Here is a 26,257-nt window from a genome sequence, read left to right on the forward strand (position 1 = left end):
CAAATGAAACAACTCGCACACATCTTGCACAACAATATGCACCCCCAAATTTTAAGTCCCTTAATTTTAAGTCCCTCTTCCTTTTATACTTACACTCACTTGTATTCTTCACACTCTTGTATACAGACACACAATCACCAGCTCAGACAATCGCTTAGTATACTTTCTTATATTGTTAACAGACACCACCTCTCTCTTCCACTGCTTGGAAGTGAATGCAAGTAGAAATGTATTCTAATGAAGCAATTGGAGATTGTGTTTTTAAGTGTATCTCACTTTAAATGATTTATAATTAAAAGTTATATTTTATTCCTTGACACATGTATATATAAAAGGCATTGACTTATGTACCTTTACATGTGTTAATAGGCCAATTTTCAGAGAGACCACAGTGGAGCCAGGTGAGTATGTCTCTTGTTTTTTATCTTGATGCAACTGCAAAAAGAGGGCTGCTATTACTACCTATAGGGCTTACTAAAGGGAGCTGATATTACTATCAAAAGGGGGTTACTAAAGGGGACTGCTATTATTACCAAAAGGGGGTTATTACTACTTATACCTAAAAGGGGGACTGCTATTACTACTAGAGATGAGCGAAGTTACAGTAATTCGATTCGTCACGAACCTCACAGCTCAGCGTTTGCTGACTTTAGCCAGCATAAATTAGTTCAGCTTTCAGGTGCTCCGGTGGGCTAGAAAAGATGGATACAGTCCTAGGAGATCTCTGAAAGCTGAACTGATTTATGCAGGCTAAAGACAGTAACTGCCGAGCCGAGAAGTTCATGACGAATCGAATCACTAACTTCGCTCATCTCTAATTACTACCTTAATGGGGTTACCACTACTACCTAAAAGGTGGCGGAAACAACTACTACTACCTAATGGGGCTGCTGCCATTACTATGTAAAGGGGGTCTGCTAATACCTAAAGGGGGCTACTACTACTTAAAATGGACTGTCGCTGCTACTACCTAAAAGGGGGTTGCTACTACTACCTAAAGAGGGGCTGATGCTAATATATTTTGGGGGGCTGGAACTATATATAGGGGCCTACTATGTACAGGAGAACTTTCCTACAGGTAGAAACTCCTACATCTAGGGGGCTGCTACTGCCTACAGGTGACACCTACCTACTCAGGGCACCTGTGTAATTGGAAAAACCCCATAAGCTACCTACTAAAGTAACCCAACTACCTAATTGTGTGTACTTACCTACTGTTCCCCAACCCACTTATTTACCCACTCTACTGTGTGAGACACCAAGTGTGTTAATATTACTGTATATAGGTGCTGGGAAAGTGCAGAGCCTAAAATGTTTGTCTGGCAGGTTCTGTGGAAAAGAGTTGCAGCTGGAAGAAATCGCCACGGTGGTCTGGGCCGATGGAGAATAATAAGTAAAGTGATCGACTACGATCAGAGAAGACGTCAACTAATGTATGTAGTCACTTTGTATGTAGTATGGTCTGAAGAGTCTGTGTACAGCTAATACTCGCAGTACACAAAATTTAGTCAGTAACAGTATAATGGCAAAATGTATGGTAATATTCTTACTGGTATACTGGTATTATTGGAAATATTACTCTCAATATATAGGATATAGTCAGTAACAGTATGATGGTAATATGTATGGTGATAATATTTCCTCTCTGTATACTGGTATTATTGGCAATATCAGTCTCCGTATACAGGATTTGGTCAGTTATATGTATGGTGATAATATTCCTCCTTGTATACTGTTATTTTTAATAATATTTCTTCATATACAGGATTTGGTCAGTAACAGTATGATGGTAATATGTATGGTGACAATATTTCTTCCTTGTACACTGGTATTATTGGCAATATTAGTCTCCATATACAGGATTTGGTCAGTAACAGTATGATAGTAATCTGTATGGATTTAATCTTTGCTCCTTGTATACTGGTATTATCCCCACACATATCACCATCATACTGTTACTGACCAAATCCTGTATACTGTGACCAATATTCCTAATACCAATATACAAGGAGAAAAGATTAATAGTAATATTGGTCTTAGTATACAAGATTTGTTAGTAACAGTATGATGGTAATATGTATGGTTAGAATAATTCTTCCTTATATACCAGTGTTACATAGTTAGTATGGTTTAAAAAAAAAAAAAAAAAGACATATGTCTATCAAGTTCAACCAAGGAGGTGAGGGGAAGGGGGATAATTTATAGTTCTGTGTATGCATTAATGTTATTTTGTTCTAGGAATGTCTCTACCCCTGTTTTGAAGCTCTGACCAGTGTTAACTATATGATTTAGAGGTACGTGTTCATCATGGAAAATTGTCTTACTTAGGTTAGTGTGTGTGTGTGTGTGTGTGTGTGTGTGTGTGTGTGTGTGTGTGTGTGTATTATATATACAGCTGTCACCGGCATCAGTCTGCATGTTTGACAATAACACATTAATCCAATGTCCTGACTTTATTTTCATATATATTTCATGTATTAACTTGCTCTGACACTTGTCCTTTGCCAGTAGCCACTGTGCATCCATTAGTAGATATGAAAGGTGTGTCTGGTATGTAACTGGACCACTCCCACTCTCCACCCATTGCAGCTGACAAACTGTCAATCCTAAACTTAAGCAAATTATAGCAAGGGGCATTCCTAGTGGATGTCAAGAGAGGTAGCAAGTGCTTTAAAGAGTCCGATATAAATGTTGTGTGGACACCATCTTCGCATATCTATACAGGAAACACATGGGGCACAGTGATAGTCTGTTTAATGTCTTCAACTATGAATTGGTTCATGTCTCTAAGTTTTTCTAGCTAAAATTGTATGCTCTGTTCATTTTGGGTCAAGCTGCACAAATGAGCAACAGTAAGAAGTATTGCTGGATCTCATCTATCCAGCATGCCTCAGACCTTTTGCGATTCACTGACTTTAGTCTTACATTTTTTTTCTTCTTTTGCCAATATGGCATGGCTTTTACTGGTTTTAAACTTTGTAATATTTGGGAAACAAACCAGGTGGGTACAGTCACTAGCAGATGTACGGTCTATTTAGGTCTATGGCCACACCACAGTAGACATCAGAATACATTGTGGGATGTACCCCAACAATGCAGCCCCCAAACTGTGTTTATGGGGCCTTGGATACATTTTAAAAGCATTGGTTGTCTTTGCAGCTGTGTCGCAAACATCACAATTTTTCAGTGTTATTCTTATGCTAGCCTTTCACCTGCAGATTCTTCATAGTTACCTTAGACTTTGTTTTTCTTTTCTGGTATGTCCACACAATGATCTTTGTTGGAAGACCACTCCTACAGAGAGTACCAGTGGTGCTTATTTTTTTTCCACTTGAAAAAAGTGTCTGCCTCACTGTAGGAGGTCCAAGTTATTTGAAATCATGGGCTTAGATTTATAAAAACTCTTTAAAAGACAAAAAACTGTCCGATTTGCACATAGCAACCAATCAGAATTGCTCTGGCAAAATTAAACCTGAGGTGCCAACCTCAGTCCTCAACATCTACCAACAGTCCATAATTAGAAATGTTCCATGTTTTATTCCACTAGAGAAAAAATCCAGAATGTTGGTGAGCCTTGGGGACTGGATTAATGACTATTGACATAAATGAAAGCTGTGCTGTAATAGGTTGCTATGGGCAAATCTAGGACATGCTTTTAACTGCAAGCTCACTAATCATGGAGGCATCTGCTATATATTTGGAAAATGACCTATGGCACTCTTTAAACAGGAGACCTGATAAAACATTCACTATTTTTGTAGCCAGGATTAATGTAGACTATTGCCGCAGCTACTTAAGAAAAGTTTAGCAATTTCCAATCCTAAGCCCCCAGAATCACAACATAAAAGGGCACTGAACTGGATTTTAAACACTTCAACACCCCCAGTCTTAAGAGCACGGATAAGTAGGTACTCACGATTATACAGGCACTAGATGCCTTTCAATTTCAAGATCTTATTTCATTCCTCTTAAGAGAGAGGGGGTACTGAACACAGGTCTGCTGACTTAGGTTCTATGAGTCAAGAGTCCCTACAGTTGCACATTGTGAAGCCATTAGCACTGCGTGTGCTCCTGTATAGTGGCTCTGTGCAGAACAGAACTACATAGCTATTCTCTCCTGGAAGCCATGCCCCTGTTTTACAGCTTCTTTACTGTAGAAGATGTAGAACTCTATGTTTAGGTCTGACTGTATACTCATGTTTGCCTTTTAATGCCATCATCGTGTCTGCACACATTACTATCTATTATGTGTAAATCCCAGGATTCTGTGATCCCTTTAGAGCACAGTAGAATACGGGGAGACACCTGTTTAAAACATTACTTTTACTAATATTTCAATGAAAATAACACCACAAACATCAACAAATGGCCAGTGCGGCCTGAATAGGCAGACTAGTAGTCAGGGTATACAACCAGAGATGGCAGATAACACAGGAACCAATGACAATGTGCTGTAAGTAACCAGTGCTCAAAGTAAGGGACTCAGGTTCTTACCTGACACACAGACTAGGACCTACTTGCACAGGGAACCAGCAGAGCACCCGCCCTAATAAGGCCGACCTCTGCCCCAATCTGCCCTTTAAACAAACACCCTAAAACACCCTATATGTGATGTACCCCTACGTGTTTCAAGTTGCTAGGCAACAATCATCAGGGGGATGTAATGAAAAGGTGTAGGAAATATATACAGGAGAGGGTATACGTGCTAGTAAGGCAACTCGCGAACATGACATGACACAGGACATCTAATAGGTAAGAACCTGAGTCCCTTACAGCACATTGTCACTTGTTCCTCTGTGTCATTTGCCATCTCTGGTTGTATACCCTGACTACTAGTCTAGCTATTCAGGCCACACTGGCCATTTGTCAAAGTTTGTGGGGTTATTTTTATGCAAATATTAGTAAAATGTTTTAAACAGGTGAGTCTCCCCTGTATTCTATTGATTACCTGGTTGTAATTGAGACACGTAGCTACCTGAGTGTAAAGATTTTTCTTTTGTCCCTTAAGAGCACAGGCATCAAATCTGTAAGGATCTATCTACAACTGTGTTTTAGCTTTACTAATAAGATGTATTATTTTTATTTATTCTTTTGTTAACTGCTGCTATGTAAATAATATAGAACAATGCATCACTGAATATTTAAGTCCTATGTATAAACCCATTGAAGACATCAAAGGATTTATTGCAATTTCACGCAGCAAAAGGGTGCAGGGCATTATTTGTATTGAAAGCTCAGATCAGATTATTTAGAAAACCTATTTAGATTCCACAAGCGTAAGGGCTTCTCTCTCAGACTCCAGCCACTGCTATCCTAGGCTCTCCTCCTTCCTATCCAATCCACCCACACAAAGACACGCAGCTCTGCACCACTGAATGAAGGTTTACATTAATAACCTCTGTGGAGTTTGCCATGAATGAAAAGACGTCAGAGCTGCTCCTGGACAGACTGTGGAGGGGGTTTGATCGCATATTAAACATGCAGGTGAAAACTGTTCTGATGAAGCAGCTCCCCTCACTGTGGAGAAGTGGTAATGCAGGAAACTTCCCTCTAGATAGCAATGAGGTGTGCTGCATTGCTACTGTACTGAACCAGGAATAATGGGATTTAGAACTATGATGATTCCTTCAGTGTTCTCCATTGTTCAGGCACATAACAACATATAGAGTGTCCTCCATAACCAGTGCTTCCAGTTGTATTTAGCATGTAATAGAACTCTTTCAGCTATTGTGTAGAATTGTGCTGGGCTGTGTCCACTATGGAACTAAAGCTTCTGTCTGCTTAGGAATGCTTTTTGTTATGAAAGTGTAGCACTATCTATTGTGCCCTAAAACATTGTATGCCTTCCAATGCCCAGCTTTTTTCCTTCTGTTCATTCTAACCATCTTACAATACATTATTTATAAATTATTTGCATCTCCAAGCATTTATACTCTTCCTACTATACACTATATAATCAGAATGTAATGTGTGAACGAGATTGGCTGTAGAGAATAATCACCTACAAGTTATTCTATCCAAACACTTTTTCCTTGTGTCTTCTTTACCTAACCCATCTTATCTCCAACATCCCCCTCCCCCTGCCACCCCACACAAACACCTCTAATAAAGCTCCTCTTCATTGGTCCCCTTTGGGGATTATATAATGCTCAATCATTTGTTCCTCTACACAGCAAATACTAAGTGGTGTCTGGGTAGTAGCTTATCCCTGTGCAATACACGCCTAGGCAATAAACATTCATACTTAGTCTACCCAAGTAACCATGTTTTATGGAAAGATAGGTAGATGCCTTTGGTGTGTATGGCAAACTTATTCATTTACAATCTTGTGAGACTTCAGTCTGCAAAGCTAAGAAACTGCTGGACAACAGGATTCTCAGTCACTGATCCAGGATGGGCTCAGCAGGTAACAACATCCACAGAGAGAAGCAGATTCAGGGGCAGAGCCCAGAGGGGTCCCGGGAGCCACAGATCCACAAGGCACTCACTGTCTTTACTGGGGTGATCACTCCCAGGAGGCCGGAGCGCAGAGGAAGTTCCGGCCTCTTGTGAGTGATTGACAGGGTGAGTCAATCACTCACCGGAGGTATACAGCAGGAGATGCTAACAGTGGCTTTTGCTTCTGTGCTTCAGCTGCTGCTGCTGCAAAAAAAAAAAAAAAAAAATTCTAATCTGGGGGGGGAATCTGCCACTGCTGCAGCATCAGCGCTCGCTTCGTGGGCCGGGCCAGAGAGTGAGCTTGCAGGGACATAGCATCCGATCAGCACTCCAGGACTCTCTTAACTTGCAGAGGCTGCGGCGGTGCAGGATTTGTGGGACCTGCAGGCATAGCGCCTGACTGCTCACTCCCAGCAGCCTCATTACCGCCCGCACGTTCTATGTGGGGCCGCCTCCTTCCATTTTTCAACAAATCGGCCGATTATTTGATAACTGGATTTGACGACAAAGTATCCCATTATCGAATATTATCGATGAATCGCTGCAGCCCTAAATGTAATGATTGGATCTTCTTTAAAGCTCCACAAATCTATGAACATACTAGGGGGGCAAAGTGCCCAGATCCCCTAACCAAAGGAACGACCCCCAGTGCAGCGAGTCTTCTGGAACAGCAACCTTGGAATAAAAAGGTATTTTCTGATCAGAGAGAGGGTAGGCATTAAATGACTGCACTGTGTGTTCTTGCTCCTACACTGCACTTGTCTCTGTACAGCAGAGGTAATGCATCTGTACTGAATCAAAAATAATCTGAACTATGATATTCCCTTCATGACTCTGCACTGTTTTTTTTTTTTTTTTTTTTTTTGCTTTATTTATTTAAAGTCTGACATATAGAATGTCAGACATATGAAAAAACAACCACCCTTTCCTCCATTACCAGTACCACTTCATATCAAATTTTCCTGAAATGCATCCACTTCAAGAACGAGAGAAGAAACTCCGTATGATAAGCATGATGACTTGATGTGGATGTAAATACAGAAGGCACTGAACCACACTCCATTTTCTCTAAAACCATTTTTGTATCCAACACTTTGCCTAACAGCAAGGTTTAGGCCGCATGGAACAGGACCGGGCCACAGAATGACAATGCTGTAATTTTACAGCACTGTGATAAGGAATCCTGTTCCTGTTTGATGCTGCTTGTGGTTTGGGCATCATGAAATGATTGGCAGGTTCCCTTTAGGCTTGGTTCACACAACGTAATATTTTCTGCTTGCATTTAATTTGACAAGCGGATATCCTGCAAAATGAGTCTTCCAGAGCAGGAGAGCTTTGCTATGGGGATTTGCTCCTTCTCTGGACAGTTCCTGACATGGACAGAGGTGTCAGCAGAGAGCAATGTGGTCAGACAGAAAAGAACTACACAACTTCCTCTGTAGTATACAGCAGCTGATAAGTAATGGAAGGATAAGATTTTTAAATAGAAGTAATTCACAAATCTGTGTAAAATTTTGGCAGCAGTTTATTTGTAAAAATGTATTTTCCCCCGGAGTACCCCTTTCAAGATGCGCCAAGCAACCAGACAATGAAACTAAATAACTGGGTATAATATACAGTTCTAACAGGATGTACAGTTCAGCTGGTCACATATTTGTGTCACTGAGGTGGTAAATGTCTGAAGGCTGAGGCTCCTCTCATAATAAAGGACTTTATGTGAAGAATCTGTAGGAATAGAAAAGGAAGACCGACACTGGCGCCTCGTGTATTACCCTCGGCATATGGAGTTAAGGGTCAGACTGGTGACCCACGAGCTCTGTCAATGGCCGCTCACCTTAAAATAGAGTAATGTAAGCCTCTCACCCAGTGATAATGGGGTACTACAATCCTGGAGTCAAAACATTAACCTAAGGCAAAACACTGACCTTTCCAATATACTTTATGGGAAAATGTTATTTCCTTTTTATAAAAATCATGACTTGGACAAAGTCATGATTTTATAAGATGAAGCACAGGCACAAACAAAGTGCAGTAAGGCCATGTTCACACGTCGGAATTTGCAGGCCAGGTTCCTCATTGGAATTCGGCACCGAGATTCCACTGCAGCAAACGGCAGAATTTCCGTGCCACAAAAATTCAGACTTAGGTGTTCGCTGGAAAAATAATCATGTTAATTCTTTCTGCTGACTCCGCACTGAATGCATAGCAGCCTAAAAGAAGACATTCCTGTGCGGTCCTAGTGCCAGCACCCGTAGTTTGCGGAATGTTCGCACAGAGATTCTGTTTGTGGACATTCCATAGTGTGAACATAGCCTAAATGCGGGTGGGCTAGCATTCCTCTGTTCTCTCTCCTATCTGATAGGACAGAAGAGAGCACAGAGGAGTGCTATCAGACAGGAGAGAGCACAGAGGAGTACTATCAGACAGGATAGAGGACAGAGGAGTGCCAGACAGGGGAGTGCACAGAGGAGTACTATCAGACAGGAGAGAGCACAGAGGAGTGCCAGACAGGAGAGTATGCTCTCTCCTGTCTGATAGCACTCCTCTGTGCTCTCTCCTGTCTGATAGCACTCCTCTGTGCTCTCTCCTGTCTGATAGCACTCCTCTGTGCTCTCTCCTGTCTGATAGCACTCCTCTGTGCTCTCTCCTGTCTGATAGCACTCCTCTGTGCTCTCTCCTGTCTGATAGCACTCCTCTGTGCCTCGGTCAGACATGAGGCTCTCTGCCACCACCTCTGTCCAAAGCACAAGTAAATCCCTGTAGCAAACCTTTCCTGCCCTGGACAGGTCCTGAGAGGTGGAAGCAGAAAGCACAACTTCTCCCAGGGCATACAGCAGATGATAAGTACTGGAAAACGTAATATTTTGAAGTGTTTTCCAAATCGGTTATAACTTTCTGTCACTAGTTGATTTAAAGGGGTAGTGTACTATGGTGTTTTAAATTTTTTTCATATTTAAAAGGGTATTAAGAATAGCAAAAATTATTCATATTTTGTCTCATTGCGGCCAGACCAACTGTATTTCATATATACTGGTCCATTTTCCCTGTTTGATATGCTGCGACAGACATAAGTGAAGGAAAAACCTGGCATCTTCTGTCAGCTCTGTCTCCTCTTTCCATCCCAACAGAGACAGATCATGTGACACTTTGTACGGGCTTTAAGCATCCTTGCCTTGTAAGCAATGCCCATCTCGGTCATCATACCAGCAAGCCACGCCCCCTCTTTCATAGCTCATCAAGCCATGCTCCCTTCTGACATCATACCAGTATGTCACACTCTCCTTTCTAATGGTCTCGGCAGTAAAGACTGCTGGGAAAGTTTTAAAAAGGTGTATAGTAGGAAGGAGCAGAGAAAAAAATGGAGCAGTGGGCTGAGGAAGATGGTGCACCACAGGATTAGTAATGGTGCCAGAAACAAGTCGCCAGAAACAAGCCAGGGGTACTATGTAAGTATATCCCACATTTTTTTTCTCCTGAATAGCCCCCTTTAAGTAAAATAAGCCACTGGACATGTCTAGTTGAAAGGGGTTTTCAGAATAGATTTTGTTTATTTCTGGGAGCAGAGCTAGGTTGTTTGCCAGTAATAACACAGGTTCTTCCATTCCCTTAGTTGTCTGCCCAATGACAGAACAGCACCTACTGCTCACACTGCTAAGCCATGACACACACATGCTGGTTAAAGTGCACTGGACTGAACAGGCTGGGCTGATGATTTACAGTTCTAGATGGCATGTGGAGGGAGACTGGGTCACTGATGCACTGTTTTGCAAAATGCTATGTCACAAAATTTAAAAAACCAGCAGCAGCACAACAAGAAAGGGGTTATGGTGAGCAAAGAACTGCTGATGCAATGATAGGGAACCCTCGATTAATTTTTCAGTGAAAGTGTAGATCCTGTAAAGGCCTACAGATTGTAGGTACACAGCTAGAGACATGGAGGGAAGCTATTTGAAACCGTATTGGAAACAGTAACAAATAGGACTATTCCAGTATAGCTGTTCGCAAATTTCTGGTGTAATCAGTATAAGTTCATGATATATATTAACCCCTTAAGGACCAAGCACGTATGAGTACGTCCCTGCGCCCTGGGTCTTAAGGACCAGGCACGCACTCATACGTCCGTGGGAATTTCGGTCCCCGCGCGGACCGGGGTGACTGCTGATATCAGCAGGTACCCCGCGCAAATGCCCAGGGGGGTCATCAGCCCCCCTGGGCATGCTGGGAGTTGTAGTTTTGCAACAGCTGGAGGGCTACAGTTTGAGACCACTATATGGTAGTCTCTGAACTATAGCCCTCCAGATCTTGCAAAACTAAAACTCCTAGCATGCCCACACAACTGTTTGCTGTCTGGGCAAGCTGGGATTTGTAGTTTTGCAACATCTGGAGGGCCACAGTTTGCAGTGGTCTCTATACTGTAGCTCTACAGATGTTGCAAAACTGTAAATCCCAGCATGCTGGGAGTTGTAGTTGCGATCACTCCAGCTGTTGCATAACTACATCTCCCAGCATGCCCTTCGGTGATCAGTACATGCTGGGAGTTGTAGTTTTGCAACAGCTGGAGGCACACTGGTTGGAAAATATTGAGTTAAATAACAGAACCTAACTGAAGGTTTTCCAACCAGTGTGCCTCCAACTGTTGCAAAAGTACAACTCCCAGCCTGCATGGTCTGTCAGTACATGCTGGGAGTTGTAGTTTTGAAACAGCTGAAGGTTTGCCCCCCCCATGTGAACGTACAGGGTACATTCACACGGCAGGCTTACAGTAAGTTTTCTGCTTCAAGTATGAGTTGCGGCAAATTTTTCGCCACAGCGCAAACTCCTAGCAGGGAACTCACGGTAAACCTCCGCCAGTGTGAATGTACCCTAAAAACACTACACTACACTACACCACACCATAATAAAAGGGTAAAACACTACATATACACCCCCTTACACTGTCCACCCCCCCCCCCCAATAAAAATTTTAAACGTATTGTACGGCAGTGTTTTCAAAACGGAGCCTCCAGCTGTTGCAAAACAACAACTCCCAGCATTTCTGGACAGCCACTGACTGTCCAGGCATGCTGGGAGTTTAGCAACAGCTGGAGGCACCCTGTTTGGGAATCACTGGTGTAGAATACCCCTATGCAATCCCTAATTTAGTCCTCAAATGCTCATGGCGCTCTCACTTCGGAGCCCTGTCGTATTTCAAGGAAACAGTTTAGGGCCACATATGGGGTATCTCCGTAGTGTAATTCGGGATAAATTACACTACAAATTTTTAGGGGCTTTTTCTCCTTTTACCCCTTATGAAAAGGAAAAGTTGGGGTCTACACAAGCCTGTTAGTGTAAAAAAAATAATTTTTTACACTAACATGCTGGTGTTGCCCTTTACTTTAATTGAAGGCCACGTGTGTTTACAAAGCTCCCATAGTGCCAGAACAATGGACCCCCCCCCCCACATGAGACCCCATTTTGGTAACTACACCCCTAACGTAATGTAATAAGGGGTACAGTGCACTTGACGTCCACACATGGGGTTACAAATTTTGGGGGGTATTTTCTGCTATTAACCCTTGCAAAAATGTGAAATTTGGGGGGGAAACACATTTTAGTGAAAATTATTATTTTTCTTTTTTATTACATATGCAAAAGTCGTGAAACCCCTGTGGGGTATTAAGGCTCACTTTATTCCTTGTTACGTTCCTCAAGGGGTCTAGTTTCCAAAATGGTATGCCATGTGTTTTTTTTTTTTTTGCTGTTCTGGCACCATAGGGGCTTCCTAAATGCGACATGTCCCCCCAACCAAAATTTGCTCTCAAAAAGCCAAATATGACTCCTCTTCTAAGCATTGTAGTTCGCCCGTAGTGCACTTCAGGTCAACTTATGGGGTACCTCCATACTCAGAAGAGATGGGGTTACAAATTTTGGGGGTATTTTCTGCTATTAACCCTTGCAAAAATGTGAAATTTGGGGGGGGGGGGAAACACATTTTAGTGAAAAATATTATTTTTCTTTTTTATTACATATGCAAAAGTCGTGAAACCCCTGTGGGGTATTAAAGCTCACTTTATTCCTTGTTCCGTTCCTCAAGGGGTCTAGTTTCCAAAATGGTATGTCATGTGTTTTTTTTTTTTTTGCTGTTCTGGCACCATAGGGGCTTCCTAAATGCAACATGCCCCTCAAAAACCATTTGAGAAAAGCATACTCTCCAAAATCCCCTTGTCGCTCCTTCCCTTCTGAGCCCTCTACTGCACCCGCCGAACACTTTACATAGACATATGAGGTATGTGCTTACTCGACAGAAATTGGGCTACAAATATAAGTATACATTTTCTCCTTTTACCCCTTGTAAAAATTTAAAAATTGGGTCTAAAAGAACATGAAAGTGTAAAAAATGAAGATTGTGAATTTTCTCCTTCACTTTGCTGCTATTCCTGTGAAACACCTAAAGGGTTAAAACGCTGACTGAATGTCATTTTGAATACTTTGGGGGTGCAGTTTTTATAATGGGGTATTTCTAATATGAAGACCCTTCAAATCCAATTCAAACCTGAACTGGTCCCTGAAAAATAGTGAGTTTGAAAATTTAGTGAAACATTGGAAAATTGCTGCTGAACTTTGAAGCCCTCTGGTGTCTTCCAAAAGTAAAAACGTGTAAATTTTATGATGCAAACATAAAGTAGACATATTGGAAGTGTGAATAAAAAAAAATGTTTTTGGAATATCCATTTTCCTTACAAGCAGAGAGTTAGAAAAATGTTAAATTTAAAATTTTTTCATCAAATTTTGGGATTTTTCACCAAGAAAGGATGCAAGTTACCACAAAAATTTACCACCATGTTAAAGTAGAATATGTCACGAAAAAACAATCTCAGAATCAGAATGATAACTAAAAGCATTCCAGAGTTATTAATGTTTAAAGTGACAGTGGTCAGATGTTCATAAAACGCTTTGGTCCTAAGGTGTAAAATGGCCTGGTCCTTAAGGGGTTAAAGGGGGTACTCTGCCCCTAAACATCTTATCCCCTATCCAAACGATAGGGGATAAGATGTCTGATCGCAGGGGTCCCGCCGCTGGGAACCTCCGCGATATCTCCTGCAGCAGCCTGGGCCATCTGCTGCACAGAGCGAGCTTCGCTCTGTGCCTAATGACGGGCTATACAGGAGCCGGAGTATTGTGATATCACCGCCCGCCCCCTCAATGCAAGTCTATGGGAGGAGGCGTGGCGACACAGGGTGCTGCAGGAGAGATTGCGGGAGTTCCCAGCAGCCGGACCCCCGCAATCAGACATCTTATAAGATGTCTAGGGGCGTAGTACCCCTTTCAATGTTTTTTCTGTTTTTCGCCATTTGCTGACTCTCTTATCGGCCTATCCTGATGTTTTACTAGTTTACTTTAAGCTCAGCTTTATTGTCTGATTTATTCTCTTTTACACATGTTCTTATTATACAACGTCTGGCATGTATTGCTGATGGTTTTAGATCTTCAATAAGTTTGTATGTTCTCCCTAAGTTTGCATTGATTTCCACTGGTTTCCCCCACCACACTCAAAAAACATGCAGAAAGGTACATTTGGAATTTAGATTGAGAGCCCAAATAGGAACATGTATAAATGTGAATTATGGCATTATCTGCTATATAAAGGAATATAGTTTATAAAATAGATAAAATTCAGAACATACAAGTCAATTAAAGCTGAATTTAATTATTTTATCATACAGATACACTAACTTATTTAATTTTCCCTTTAAAAAAAAACTTCTGTACTTACCCCTCAGCAGATCTGATAGCAGTGGCCCACATTCTTCTGGAACTGAGTAGTCTCCCTTTCCAATATTCTCAAACAATTTGTAAATATTATCCCCTTCAAAGGGATACAGACCAGTAGTGATATTATACCTGCAATAAGAGAGATCAATTACACATACATACATGCTATGAATACACTACCTTAACAATTATAGTATTACTAGTTGGATTAAAGGGATTTTCTGTGCTAATAAAAAAGAAGACTGGGCAGAAAATGGTCAAGAAAAAAAATTGTGCTCAACAGAGACTGGACGTATTGGTGAGTGTGTATATGTACATATACAGTGGTCCCTCAAGTTACATCTGATTGGTCATATATTCCAGCCATTGACACATTTCAAAGATCTGGACTGTCCATAGCATTGTATGTTGAGTCTGGTTAAAAGTTACAATGGTCCATAAAGACCATTGTATGTTGAAACTATTGTATGTTGGAGGCCATTGTAAGTTGAGGGATCACTGTACACACTCACCACTAAGCCCAGTCTCTGTCCAGCATCCCCACTGCTCTGTAGTCCTTGGTGTATTGGCTAAGATGACATTACTGTAAGCTGGACGGTGCAGCCAGTCCCTGTGCACTTGCTCATGCACGTGATTGGCTGAAACATCCTGTGCACAGTGAAGTCATCAAGGGTAATTTCAGAGCAGTGGAAGGACAGGACTGAGAGCGGTATTAGGGGGTAAGTGTGTATATAATTTAGTTATTTTTGTTACTTGTATCTTTACCTGCCCCAGATTCGTTCAATTGCCCGGAAAACCTATTTAAAAGAGGTATTCCGGTGGAAAATACATTTTGGAGCCAACTGGAGCCACAAAGTTAAACAGATTTGTAAACTACTTCTATTTAAAAAAAATGTAATCATTCCAGTACTTATCAGCTGCTATGCTACAGAGGAAATGTTATAGTTCTTTTCAGTCTGACCACAGTTGTCTCTGCTGACACCTCTCTCCATGTCAGGAACTGTCCAGAGCAGGAGAGGTTTGCTATGGGGATTTGCTTATACTCCTGTTCCTGACATGGACAGAGGTGTCAGCAGAGAGCACTGTGGTTAGACTGCAAAGAATTCCAGAAAAAAATACAACTTCCTGTGTAGCATACAGCAGCTGCTAAGTACTGGAAGGATTAAGATTTTTAAATAAAAAAGTTATTTACAAATCTTTTTAACATTCTGGCAGTTGATTTAAAAAAAATAATAAAATTGTATTCCACCAGAGAACCCCTTTAAGGAGATCAAGATGGTGCCTGGCCACTGTTGCTCTCTGCATTCAGTGACAGCAAAGCAGAGGAAGCAGTAGGTGGTGGGGACCAGGTACCGTCAGAATGGCAGTGTCAGGGATCAGGCAGGTGAGAAAGCCTTTTTTTTAAAGGACCTTGGCTTCTTCACAAAAAAAAAAAAAAGTCTGCCTATGAAATCCTCTTTAATAGCTTAAATGGGCACTGTCAGCAACAAAAACCCAATAGGTTTTACAATTGCTTTCATTAGAAAATGTTCAGTATTTCATACTGAAAAATCCAGTCAAACAACTGCCCCCCCTGCCTGCTTGGACACATACTAGTCCTGCTGTGTCCATGCGTCATCATCTATGTCATGGACACATTTCCATGATTGACAGCTGTAAGCGCAGGGCTCACAACTGTAGGAAAAATCCTCCCACTGTCAGCTTGTATCCCGCTACTGTCAGTGAGGACATGCTGGGAGTTGTAGTTTTGCTAATGCTAGGGGAGATGTGAGCAGACAGTATACTGAGGGAGGGGGCGGAGACCTGCACAGTGAGGTCACACCCCCTCCATTTGAGAGGAATTCAGACTAGGGAGCTAAATTAAAAGTGGAATAAAAAATAAATAAAGGTGCTAGACACATAAAAATGTGATGTACATGGTCAGGAATAGGTACTGAGTGATACATTTAAAAAAAATGTTTTTTGTTGGGTCTGAAGGGTACGCTTTAAAGTGTGCAATGTTTAGGGGTAAACGTTCAGTTCAAAAGTGCAATGTTTAGGGGTAATCTATAAAGACAAACTCACAAGGTAACGCCTGCTGACCATATGTCCACTTTGAACCCTGAGAAGGTGTCGAGGCCATTTGCAATTTCTGGAGGCTGAAAGGCGGGGGACCCCTGGCTGGTCCTGCAAGTATCACCCTCTGCAAATGGGTGTAAGGCCTTTGGGGAAGGAGAGAAGAGAAGTTAATATCCTGTACAAACCTACTTAACTAATGGAGTGTTAATTTTATTTGTTTTTGTTTTGCTAAAGTAACCACCCATACTCTTACAACATACCTCCGCAACGCCCAGATCAGAGATTTTGAGCGTCCCGTCTGTTGTGAGCAGCAAGTTGCCAGGTTTGATGTCTTTATGCACAATACCCTGACTATGGAGATACTCCAGACCATCCACAAGCTGGCAAAAATACCTTATAGACATAAATGTGAAAACAATTAATCAAGTGTAGCATAAAATATGAAACACACACAAAAAAAATAAAAAAAAAATAAAAAAAAGTGATGTTGAAGGGAGAACAAAAAATCATCATCAGAGTAGTGGCCCCGACACACAAATAATTGTTAAAGAAAAAAGGTACCTACCCATGGGCCTGAAAGATGGGAAATCGTTTCTCAGGTACACTATCCAGCATCTCCTGCATTCCACACACGCAGTACTCCATAACCATATACGTACATTCTTATATTAAGGAATACTATATAAATGTAAGGTTGAGAGGCTTTTACAAACTGATATTTAAAAAAATATAGAAATTAAAGATCATAGGGGGGGGGGGGGGGGAATCTCTCCGGGGACCAAAACTTCTGTGAATTAAAGTGGCGCTAGATGCCTTATTACATACAAGCCATCTAGCACCACTTTAAGTAATTCACAGTGTTTCAGTCAGAATAGTTCCCTTTGGACATGAAGGAAAGAATATATTCATGTTAGCTTGTGTTTATTCAGACCATATCCATTTACTGAATTCCTGCTCTTAAACAGTGACCCAGGAGCTTAGCTGGAGAGATTCACTTATCCATGTTAAATGTCCTTCTGCATGTTAGTTGTTAAGAACTGAACCAGTAGATAGGAGGCATGTATCCATGGGCTCTCTTACACCTTCAATGCAGCCTCTGCTATTCTATACAGCTGAATCACCACAACCCAATTGTCAGCTATTGGATCATCATTGAACACACAGGTTCTAACAACATTGGCCCTTATTTACTAAGAGTATTGTGTAGGTTTCTTTGTGGGTTTTAATTCCCTACAATTTATTTTCCTTGGTATTTACTAAGTTTTCCCTACATTTTCCACTTTCCCTACACTTTTTTTTTTTTTTACACCTGTAGGGTTTTCCTCAGCTGAATTCCACCACATTTTCTGTGGAAATCTTAGTAAATATGTTGTGTTTTTGTGAAAATCTCGGGAACACACCCCTTTTCAGAGACCACGCCCCCCTTTGCCTGGCAGCCATGCCCCTTTTCGGGTTTACTAATAAAAATGGAGAGTTAGTCAAGGTTCTTTCAATTCTGGCGCAAATTTTGGCGCACAATCTGGCGCAATGCTACAGAATCTGGCGCACAACCCCACAAAACATGTCTGGTTTGCAATAGTAAATGAGGGCCATAGTGTGTTTTCTATCCAAAAGCTCTTTCTTTCTGGAAATCAGTGATGGTCTGAGATCACAGACTTCACCAATGTTCTCTTGTCATATGTATTTATTACACCAATGTCATCTTGTCACATGTATCTACAGCATATCAAAAGATCAACGTGATAGATGTCTGTAAGTAGCTGCCTAATATAGTGTGTCTATAAATGTATGTATAAAAACTCATCTAAGTAATAACTTGATAAAACAAAGCAATGCCGTACACGGAGTGTAAATGGTGACTAGTTGTCCAGTGTTAGACTTGGGAGTCCAGGCAAGACATTACTTCAAGGGGATATTTACTGAAGACTGGAGTTTTACATGCATATTTTGGCTAATCTGCAGTGGAGTAATCTACTCCTAATTTATTAAAGGTTTTTTTCCAGGACTTTATGATTCGCACCTCTGTAGATCAGCTGTTTGGCACCCCATACTACACACTGAACGGGGCCGGAAGCCTTGCACCATGCATTGTATAGTGGTGATGCCGGATAACTGCAGCTCAGCTTACACAGAAGTGTTGGCAATCCGTCAGCAGTTGATGTCCTTTGTATAGGCTATGATTCATATAGTCCCAGAAAACCCCTTTATGGTAAGGTCACACACCACAGAGCGACTGCAGAGCAAACTCCCTTTTGTGTGTCCACTCATGACTGGTGACAGGAATTCTGCCGTTACGAGCAGACACAGAGAGCTACAGGGAGCTCGCTTCCGTCACTTTGTGACTGCCGGCAGCATCAAATACGATGCGGAAGCGCTGTGTGTGACCCTACCCTTAAGAGGCGTACACCTTTTAAAGAAAGGGGTATAGTCCAACACCAGAATTAGTCTTTTAGCTCTGTTTTATTATACCACAAGTCTGACACACAGAAAATCAGTGTTCAATGTGTCAGAGGAAGAAGTCAGTCCTGGGTCAGCTGACTTCTTGTGAACTAAAGGATGACATCATCACCAGATTCTCCTGGCAACTTCCACACCCCTCCCCATCGAGCTCTCTTTGTATACTACTGCTATGTAAATGAGATCAGTATATGTAGTTCTTATATACCAGCCCCCTGAGGCAGTGTTCACACCTTGCATTTTTTTCAGATTTTACTGTGATTTTCCCAAAATCGCAGCAAAAATTGTGCCATTTGCTGCAATTGTGCAAATAATGGTAAAAACTTGTTATTTTTACAGTGATTTTGGAAATGTTGCCACTAAAAAACACTAAGATATGGAACTAAACACTGCCTGAAAACTAAAAACCTTCATTATAGGTTAAATCTCTCTCTCCTCAAATAAATAAAACACAAAACAAAACTGCATGTAGTATGAACTGACCCATATGTAAATACCCAGGCACAATGGCTTGTTGGCGCGCTGACAAATGGGGCAAATGATCTGTAACTTTTTGTCTATTCTCTGGAGAATTGTTTTTAATTGGCTAAATTAAAGGGGTTTTCAAACATGATTTGCTCATTTAAGGCCTTCCACATGAATATTCTGCATGGACATTCCGCAGCAGCAGTCTCTCTGATTCAAATGAGATTTTACTGCTCTGTTCACACGGCAGAATTTCCACGGCAGCAACATCTTCAATGTTTTTGCGGATTCTGCAAGGAAATGCACTGCGATCTATGAAACACAGCATTTCCAAGTGGTCCTAGCGCCAGCATATTCTGACAGCACTCCGCAGCCTGTGTGGACATTCCACAGTGTGAACATAGCCTAAAGGGCTAAAGGGCTGAAAGGGTGAACAGTGCGGGACCAGAAGTCAGTGAAACGGGAGCTGCAGGGGGCAGAGGTAGGCTAGTATGACTTGAGAATTATTTCTTTCAGTTTAACAATGATCGTTTTTTGCTGTAATACCCATTTAATTGCCACAGTATGTCAATGGGGAGGGGTCGATTCATGACTTCAATGCAATCCACCTCAAAAACCTTAATTTTGTCTCTTGAGTTGCGCTTGAGCTTCAGATTATAAAGGACAGGTTTATATAGGACTACCAGGCTTGACTGATGGCATGATGTTCTCATTGTGGAATGCGCTGTTAGCTTTATGCCAGAAGTAAAAGGTTCCCTAAAGTCCCAGCTTTAAGCTCATGAGTCCTCGAATAATATTGTGAAAATATTGGTAGAATTTTTTATTTTATTTTTGCAAATACGACAGAAGCCTTTGCATTGTTTTTTGTTAAGCATCGGTTTGTACCTTGATATTCTTCTGGTAGATTGCAGTTATTGCATCTGCCCATACACCTTCAATAACAGTCAGTTAAATGCTCATTCAGCTGACATCTCTCCTGATCCCTCCACACAGAGTAACCCACAGCTCTGCCATGGGTTCATGCATAGGTTCTAAATGGAGGGGAATAAACTACCATCAGACTTCTCTGGCGGCGGCTTATCTCCCAAGGAATAAAAGAATAGGGCAGTTGAAATACCATTTAGCCAAATAGCAGGTCAAACCGAAACTATATGACCCCCTCTAGATGCTTCACATTGCCCAAATGCTTCTATATAAACCCTCTTGCTTGCACACACAGTAGAGACTAAAACAATATGCAGGTAAATTGCGCACGCTGGACCGTCTCAGCAGGTGCTCTATGGCTAACACATGGGGGATTGTAGATATATACAAAGAAGATCCAAAGTCCATCTAATCCAGACATATATAATACTAATGCAAACTAAATAGAAAACTAATCTCTTAGAAAGGGGAAGAGGGAAAGAATATTTTTTTCTAAACTATTGTTAGTAAAGTATTATAAAATAGCTAGTCTTTAAACGACACAGGGCATACATGCACACCCTGGTTGTGGTGTATGAAGTACGCTTACAAGCTGAGCATGTTACCTACCACTAATGCTGGGCATCGGTGAACTCACAGAACGTCTGGCATTAATCCTTCAGACGTCGCGATCAAAGTTGATTACGGCATCTAAATGTAGTAAAATGCAATTGCCCGTTGTTCAGAGTAGCTGATCGGGATGAACACAGCAAAATCACGGGGCTACAATCATCAGAAAGGACAGATGGCCTTGACAGCCTGTACAAGTGGAGCGCTGATAGCACTGATCAACATTGTTCAGCGCATGCAAGAAAAAAAAAAAAAAGTGTAACAAAATATGAAACAGCCCTTCCTTAATAACATTTAAATCACCTCCTCAATCAAAGTCCCATCAAAACAAAAAGGATACCGATAAAAACTACAGATCACAGCACAAAAAATTAACCCTCAAACTGCCCTGTATTTGGAACAACAAACGGGGTCAGAAGAGGACAATTTTAAGCATACAGTATTTTCTAACAAGAAGTAGTGTAGTAGTTTGAAAGTAGTGAAAAAGCTAAAACCTTTATAAGTTGGGTACAGTTGTAGTTGTATTGACCAACAGAATAAAAAGACAAACCCCCAAAAAGTGCAAACTTGCAAGGGGGGTTGTCAATTGTGCCCCACAAATATATTTTTTGCTTCATCCATAGATTTTGTGGTAAAAGGAGTGATGTACAATTGGTCCTGATTAAAACAAGCCCCCATGTGGGTCTTTAGAAGGAAAATTAATTAAAGGGGTACTCCAGTGGAACAAAAATATTTTCAAATCAACCGGTGCCAGAAAGTTAAACAGATTTGTAAATTAGAAGAAGAAAAGGGGTGATGCCAGTGAGTAAGAAACGTCACCTTTATATCGTCACATTAAAAGCATTGACATGGAAAAACTTCAGTTGAAGACATGGATAAAATCCTTTAAAGTTTTTCCATGTCAATGCTTTTAATGTGACGATATAAAGGTGAAGTTTCTTACTCGCTGGCATCGCCCCTTTTCTTCTTCTAAACTTGGAGGATTATCTTGCCGTGCAGTGACCTGGTGAGCCGACTATCCGTTGCTGTGCAGATTTGTAAATTACTTCAATTTAAAAATCTTAACCCTTCCAGTACTTAGCTGCTGTATACTACAGAGAAATTTGTGCAGTTCTTTCCAGGCTGACCGCAGTGCTCTCCGCTGACACCTCTGTCCATGTCAGGAACTGTCCCGTGCAGGAGAGGTTTGCTGTGGGGATTTGCTTCTAATCTGGACAGTTACTGACATCGACAGAGGTGGCAGCAGAGAGCACTGTGGTCAGACTGGAATGAACTGCATAATTTTCTCTGTAGTATACAGCAGCTAATAAGTACTGAAAGGGTTGAGATTTTTCAATAGAAGTAATTTACAAATCATTTTAAAAGGAAAACTGTTCGATGTTCACTCCCGCACTAACAGCAGGTACAGACGGATATTGCGGGGGGGACGCTGATTCATATGATCCCTACCTTGCCCGGATCCGTCCAGCCGTTCGCCCGCAATCTTAGTTTTTCTATACATGCAAATGTGGCTGTAACTGGGCCGGGCAGTACTGGCACTATATTGGAAGTAGTCGGGGGGGGGGGGGCGGGGGGGAATTGGTTACAGTTGTTCTATGGATTATACCTGCCCCGGATTTTTTCTTCTTTAACTATTTTTTTTTCTATGTGCTGGGGACTTTTTCTGCATTGAAATCGATATGAAGGCCAGGATTTTTCAATCCATTGCATGTCAATATCTATTGTGGATTTCATCTCTTAAACACAGCATGTAATGAGATTTGTGGTGCAAAACTTCTGTCTCATCTTGGCTTATCCCAAATTACCAATATAGATCAATATAGAAAATCATCATCAAAAGCAATCTGGATAACTAAAATAAATGAGTTACAATGGTTTTTGTCAAAATCTGAACACCCAGATTACTTACACAGGATTCATCTGCATATATAGATATATATAATATTTTTTTATACAGAACGTTCAGCAATGCTTTACCAATGGCTTTTTAAAAGGATATATCTTTTGTTTCTCTTCATTGTATAGAACATCCACCAGCTGGATGACGTTCCGATGCCTTAAGCGTCGCAGCAGCTGAATTTCTCTAATCAAAAGGAAAACACAAGAATAAACTGGAAGAATGACCAAAGGCAATATAGAAAAGGAAGGATGAAGAAAGCACAAAGCAATAACAGTAATGTACAATGTGTCCAATAGAATGAATATCTAGCCAAATAGCAGTTGGACTATAAACAGGGGTGGGAGGCATATTAAGCAATATTAAAGGGGTACTCCGCTGCCTAGTGCTTATTTCACTAACTTTTTACCTCTTACTTGATGACTTCACATAACACCCCTGTACTGTATGCGCCTTATCCATTAGCGTTGTCGTTCCCTGAGTTGGCGTTCTGTCTGGCTCACGTTGCTTATTTCCTGTTGTTCGGTCCGTGAAAACTACCATTCCCCTAATACTTTGCGGCCTGATTATGCGCTTAGGTGCCACCTATTTTTCCTTGTTATTCTGCCCATCCTTTTTTTGTTCACGCCTATGTGCCTGCCCTTTTTTATTTTTTATTTCCGCCCATAGGCATCCTAGCTTCCGCCCCTTGTTTCTTCTTTCCACGCCCATTATGTTCCATCGTTCGGTTGAGAAATGTGCGCCTGCGCATCCCTACGCTGCCAACGTAGTGCTAACTTAGCATACGTTAGTAGCGTAGCCATGCGCAGTTCTCCTTCCAGTTCAGGGCTTACGTTCCTAGCGTAGCCCTGCGCATGCGCAGTTGTCGTTACAGCTCAGGGCTACGCTACTAATGTAAGCCCTTATCTGTAAGGACTACTGTGCATGCGCAGGGCTACGCTACTGACATAGCCGACGTTAGCACTACGCTGTAAGCGTAGTGCTGAGAACGCGATTCACAAAATGACCAGACATGCGCACTACGCGCCGAAGACGACTCTCAAAATATACATGACGCATGCGCCTGGCGCAAAGGACGATTGGACCAGGCTAGGACGCTCACACAAGGGGCGGCTAAGAAAGTGAAAAAAAGTTATTCCCACACAATTTCCAAGAATGAATATTCAAGAAGTGGGCCGCCTTGACTACGGACACGGGAGGAGGGAAATGCGGACGTCAACGCCGACACTGCAGGGCGGGATGACAACAACATGGCCGCAAATGTTGTCAGCAGTCACAAAGCACCAAAAAAACGACACTACTTCCTGCACATAGGAACAGTAAGTATAACGGAAATAATATGCATTATTGACACAGCAAGCATAAGAGAGTTAAACAACTTTACACAATGGGCAAACGTATTGATAAAGTCATAGCAGTGGAGTACCCCTTTAAATAGAAGCACTGTTATATGTAAACAAATAGATATGCCATCACATTATCATATCTGTGTGCAATAACAAACATTTCTGACCAGTGTTACACAGCGACCCTCAGTGCCTAATATTAAGGCCAGATTTCCAAGCCCAACATTTTACTGCATTAGGGGGAGCATTCACCATTGCATAATCTACTGCGGAAATACAATAATACAGCTTGATGACTTGCTGCAGACCCACTTAGGTCAATGGGTAGCAACAATCTGCTTGTGGATTTTCTGCTGCAGAAAATATGCAAGACGAATGTCTGCCGTGGACTATGTAAGGTGGAACATACCCTAAAGGGGTTATTTAGCCTTATACAATTGGTTGTATATCCTCAGGATAGGCCACTGCTGTATTTTTTTCTTCTCACTAGAAGTCTGAGTCCCAGCAGCCCTGCTAAAAAGTTGATTTAAAGTGGCCAAAGTTCTCCTAAAAGCAATGCCGCCTGTTCAGTGTTTACTAGCGCTCATTGTTACACTAAAGGGAGTGGCGGTGTGGTGTCCTTAAGTGTAAACCTATTCAAATAAATAGGCAATGCTGCAGCACCTTGTATGCCAGCTACTAATACTATAGCAATGCAGGCTATATATAGTAGTAGTAAACATTGGAAAAGCTGTGGGAAGACAAATTCAGCATTTGCCCCTGCTCCTTAAAGCGTAACTCCAATGATGCTCCATTGACACATTTTACCCACAAATTCTGCAGAACAAATAATGCAAAAAAAAAAAGTGTAAATTTGCGTTACAAGAACACGTAGATGCCAGTAGTTTTATAGGATTTTTCTCAAAACCTCAGGCACACACACAGCCAGACCAGGTCCGTACGACACCTGAAGAAGCTACATTGTTATTTTAAAGGTGTATCAATATGCCATTATCATTAAAGATACCATTATGGATATGGAGCCACATTTTCTAAAGAGATCGGAAACACATGACCAACTGTTTACATCCCTTTATGTAAATGGGGCCAAATATGGGTCACGTGCAAATTTCCATACGTCCTTATCTAACCTCAATTCCATATCTGTAACAAACATTCACTGGACTAAACTTGGAAACACAAAAGCAACCAAACTTCTTCCAAGAAATAACCTCTCCACAACTTATGGTTTTTATCTACAGGCAGAAGAGCTTAAAAAGGAGTTATCCACCAGTCTAAAGAAAAGGTATCCGCTATCAGCACAAATGAATTATGTCGACCATGGCACCAAGCAGCGTCCGACCTGCCCCCTCCATATGTCTCTATGGAAGAGCCGGAGATACAGTGTTCACATATCTCCGGCTCTCTAATGGAGATACATGGAGGGGGCGTGTTGACCACCGCTTTGTGCCATGGTCGACATAATTCATTTATGCAGAGAGCTGGAGTGCCTGCCAGGAGTTCATTGGGAGCCCAAGTGGTCGGAGCCTCCACAATCTGACTGACTAATCTGACTTAGGCTGCATTCACACCTCGTTTTTACGTTACGGGTGCCGGATCCGGCTGGGGAGGGGCAAACTGGGCACTCCCGTACCCCAGCCGGACCAGCGCTGAAATCCATTTACTTTAATGAGCCAACCGGAGTCAAACGGAGACTCTGGTCGGCTCAGTTTTTGACCCGTATGCGATTTACTGACTGGACCTAAAACCGTAGTATACTACGGTTTTAGGTCCGGTCACAAAACCGGATGCAGGTCAAAAATGAGTCGACCGGAGTCACCGTTTGACTCTGGTCGGCTCATTAACGTAAATGGATTTCAGCGCTGGTCTGGCTGCGGTACGGGAGCGCCCGGTTTGCCCCCCCCCCCCCCCCCCAGTCGGATCCAGCACCTGTATGTAAAAACGAGGTGTGAATGCAGCCTAATCCTGCGGATAGGGGATATTTTTTTTTTTTTTTTTTAGACTGGACTACTGCTTTAAAACGTCTTTGTTGCATCCCACAAAATAAAGGAAAAAATAAAAAATGATTATGTTACTCAGTACCTAATCCTGACCACGAACATCAAATTTTTATGCCTCCATCACCTATATTTATTATAAAAATACCTCTTATTAGCTCACAGTGTTAGAAATCCTCTCAGGGGAAGGGGGAGTGTCCCTTCCTTGTGGTGGGAGGTGACTGGTGTGTCTGCTCATACAGCCATGTCCATGAGTTCCCTTGTCCATGACACATGGACAAGCCTGATGCTGCTGTAGGACTGGCTAGTGTCCT

At 41.7% G+C, this 26,257-nt stretch overlaps 1 protein-coding gene across 1 annotated transcript in view; it reads right to left on the minus strand.

Moving 5' to 3' along the window:
- The window catches only part of STK11 (serine/threonine kinase 11), a 68,867-nt gene that overhangs the window by 30,941 nt on the left and 11,669 nt on the right, over window positions 1-26,257 (minus strand). The window contains exons 2-6 of the mRNA XM_056517498.1: window positions 22,703-22,786; window positions 16,814-16,903; window positions 16,509-16,641; window positions 16,255-16,391; window positions 14,192-14,319 (exon numbers count right to left, since the gene is read on the minus strand). Coding sequence (XP_056373473.1) covers window positions 14,192-14,319; window positions 16,255-16,391; window positions 16,509-16,641; window positions 16,814-16,903; window positions 22,703-22,786 — 572 coding nt within the window. The remainder of the gene's footprint in view (window positions 1-14,191; window positions 14,320-16,254; window positions 16,392-16,508; window positions 16,642-16,813; window positions 16,904-22,702; window positions 22,787-26,257) is intronic.

Source organism: Hyla sarda, chromosome 1 (genome assembly GCF_029499605.1).
Source record: "Hyla sarda isolate aHylSar1 chromosome 1, aHylSar1.hap1, whole genome shotgun sequence".
In the NCBI taxonomy this organism is placed as follows: domain Eukaryota; kingdom Metazoa; phylum Chordata; class Amphibia; order Anura; family Hylidae; genus Hyla; species Hyla sarda.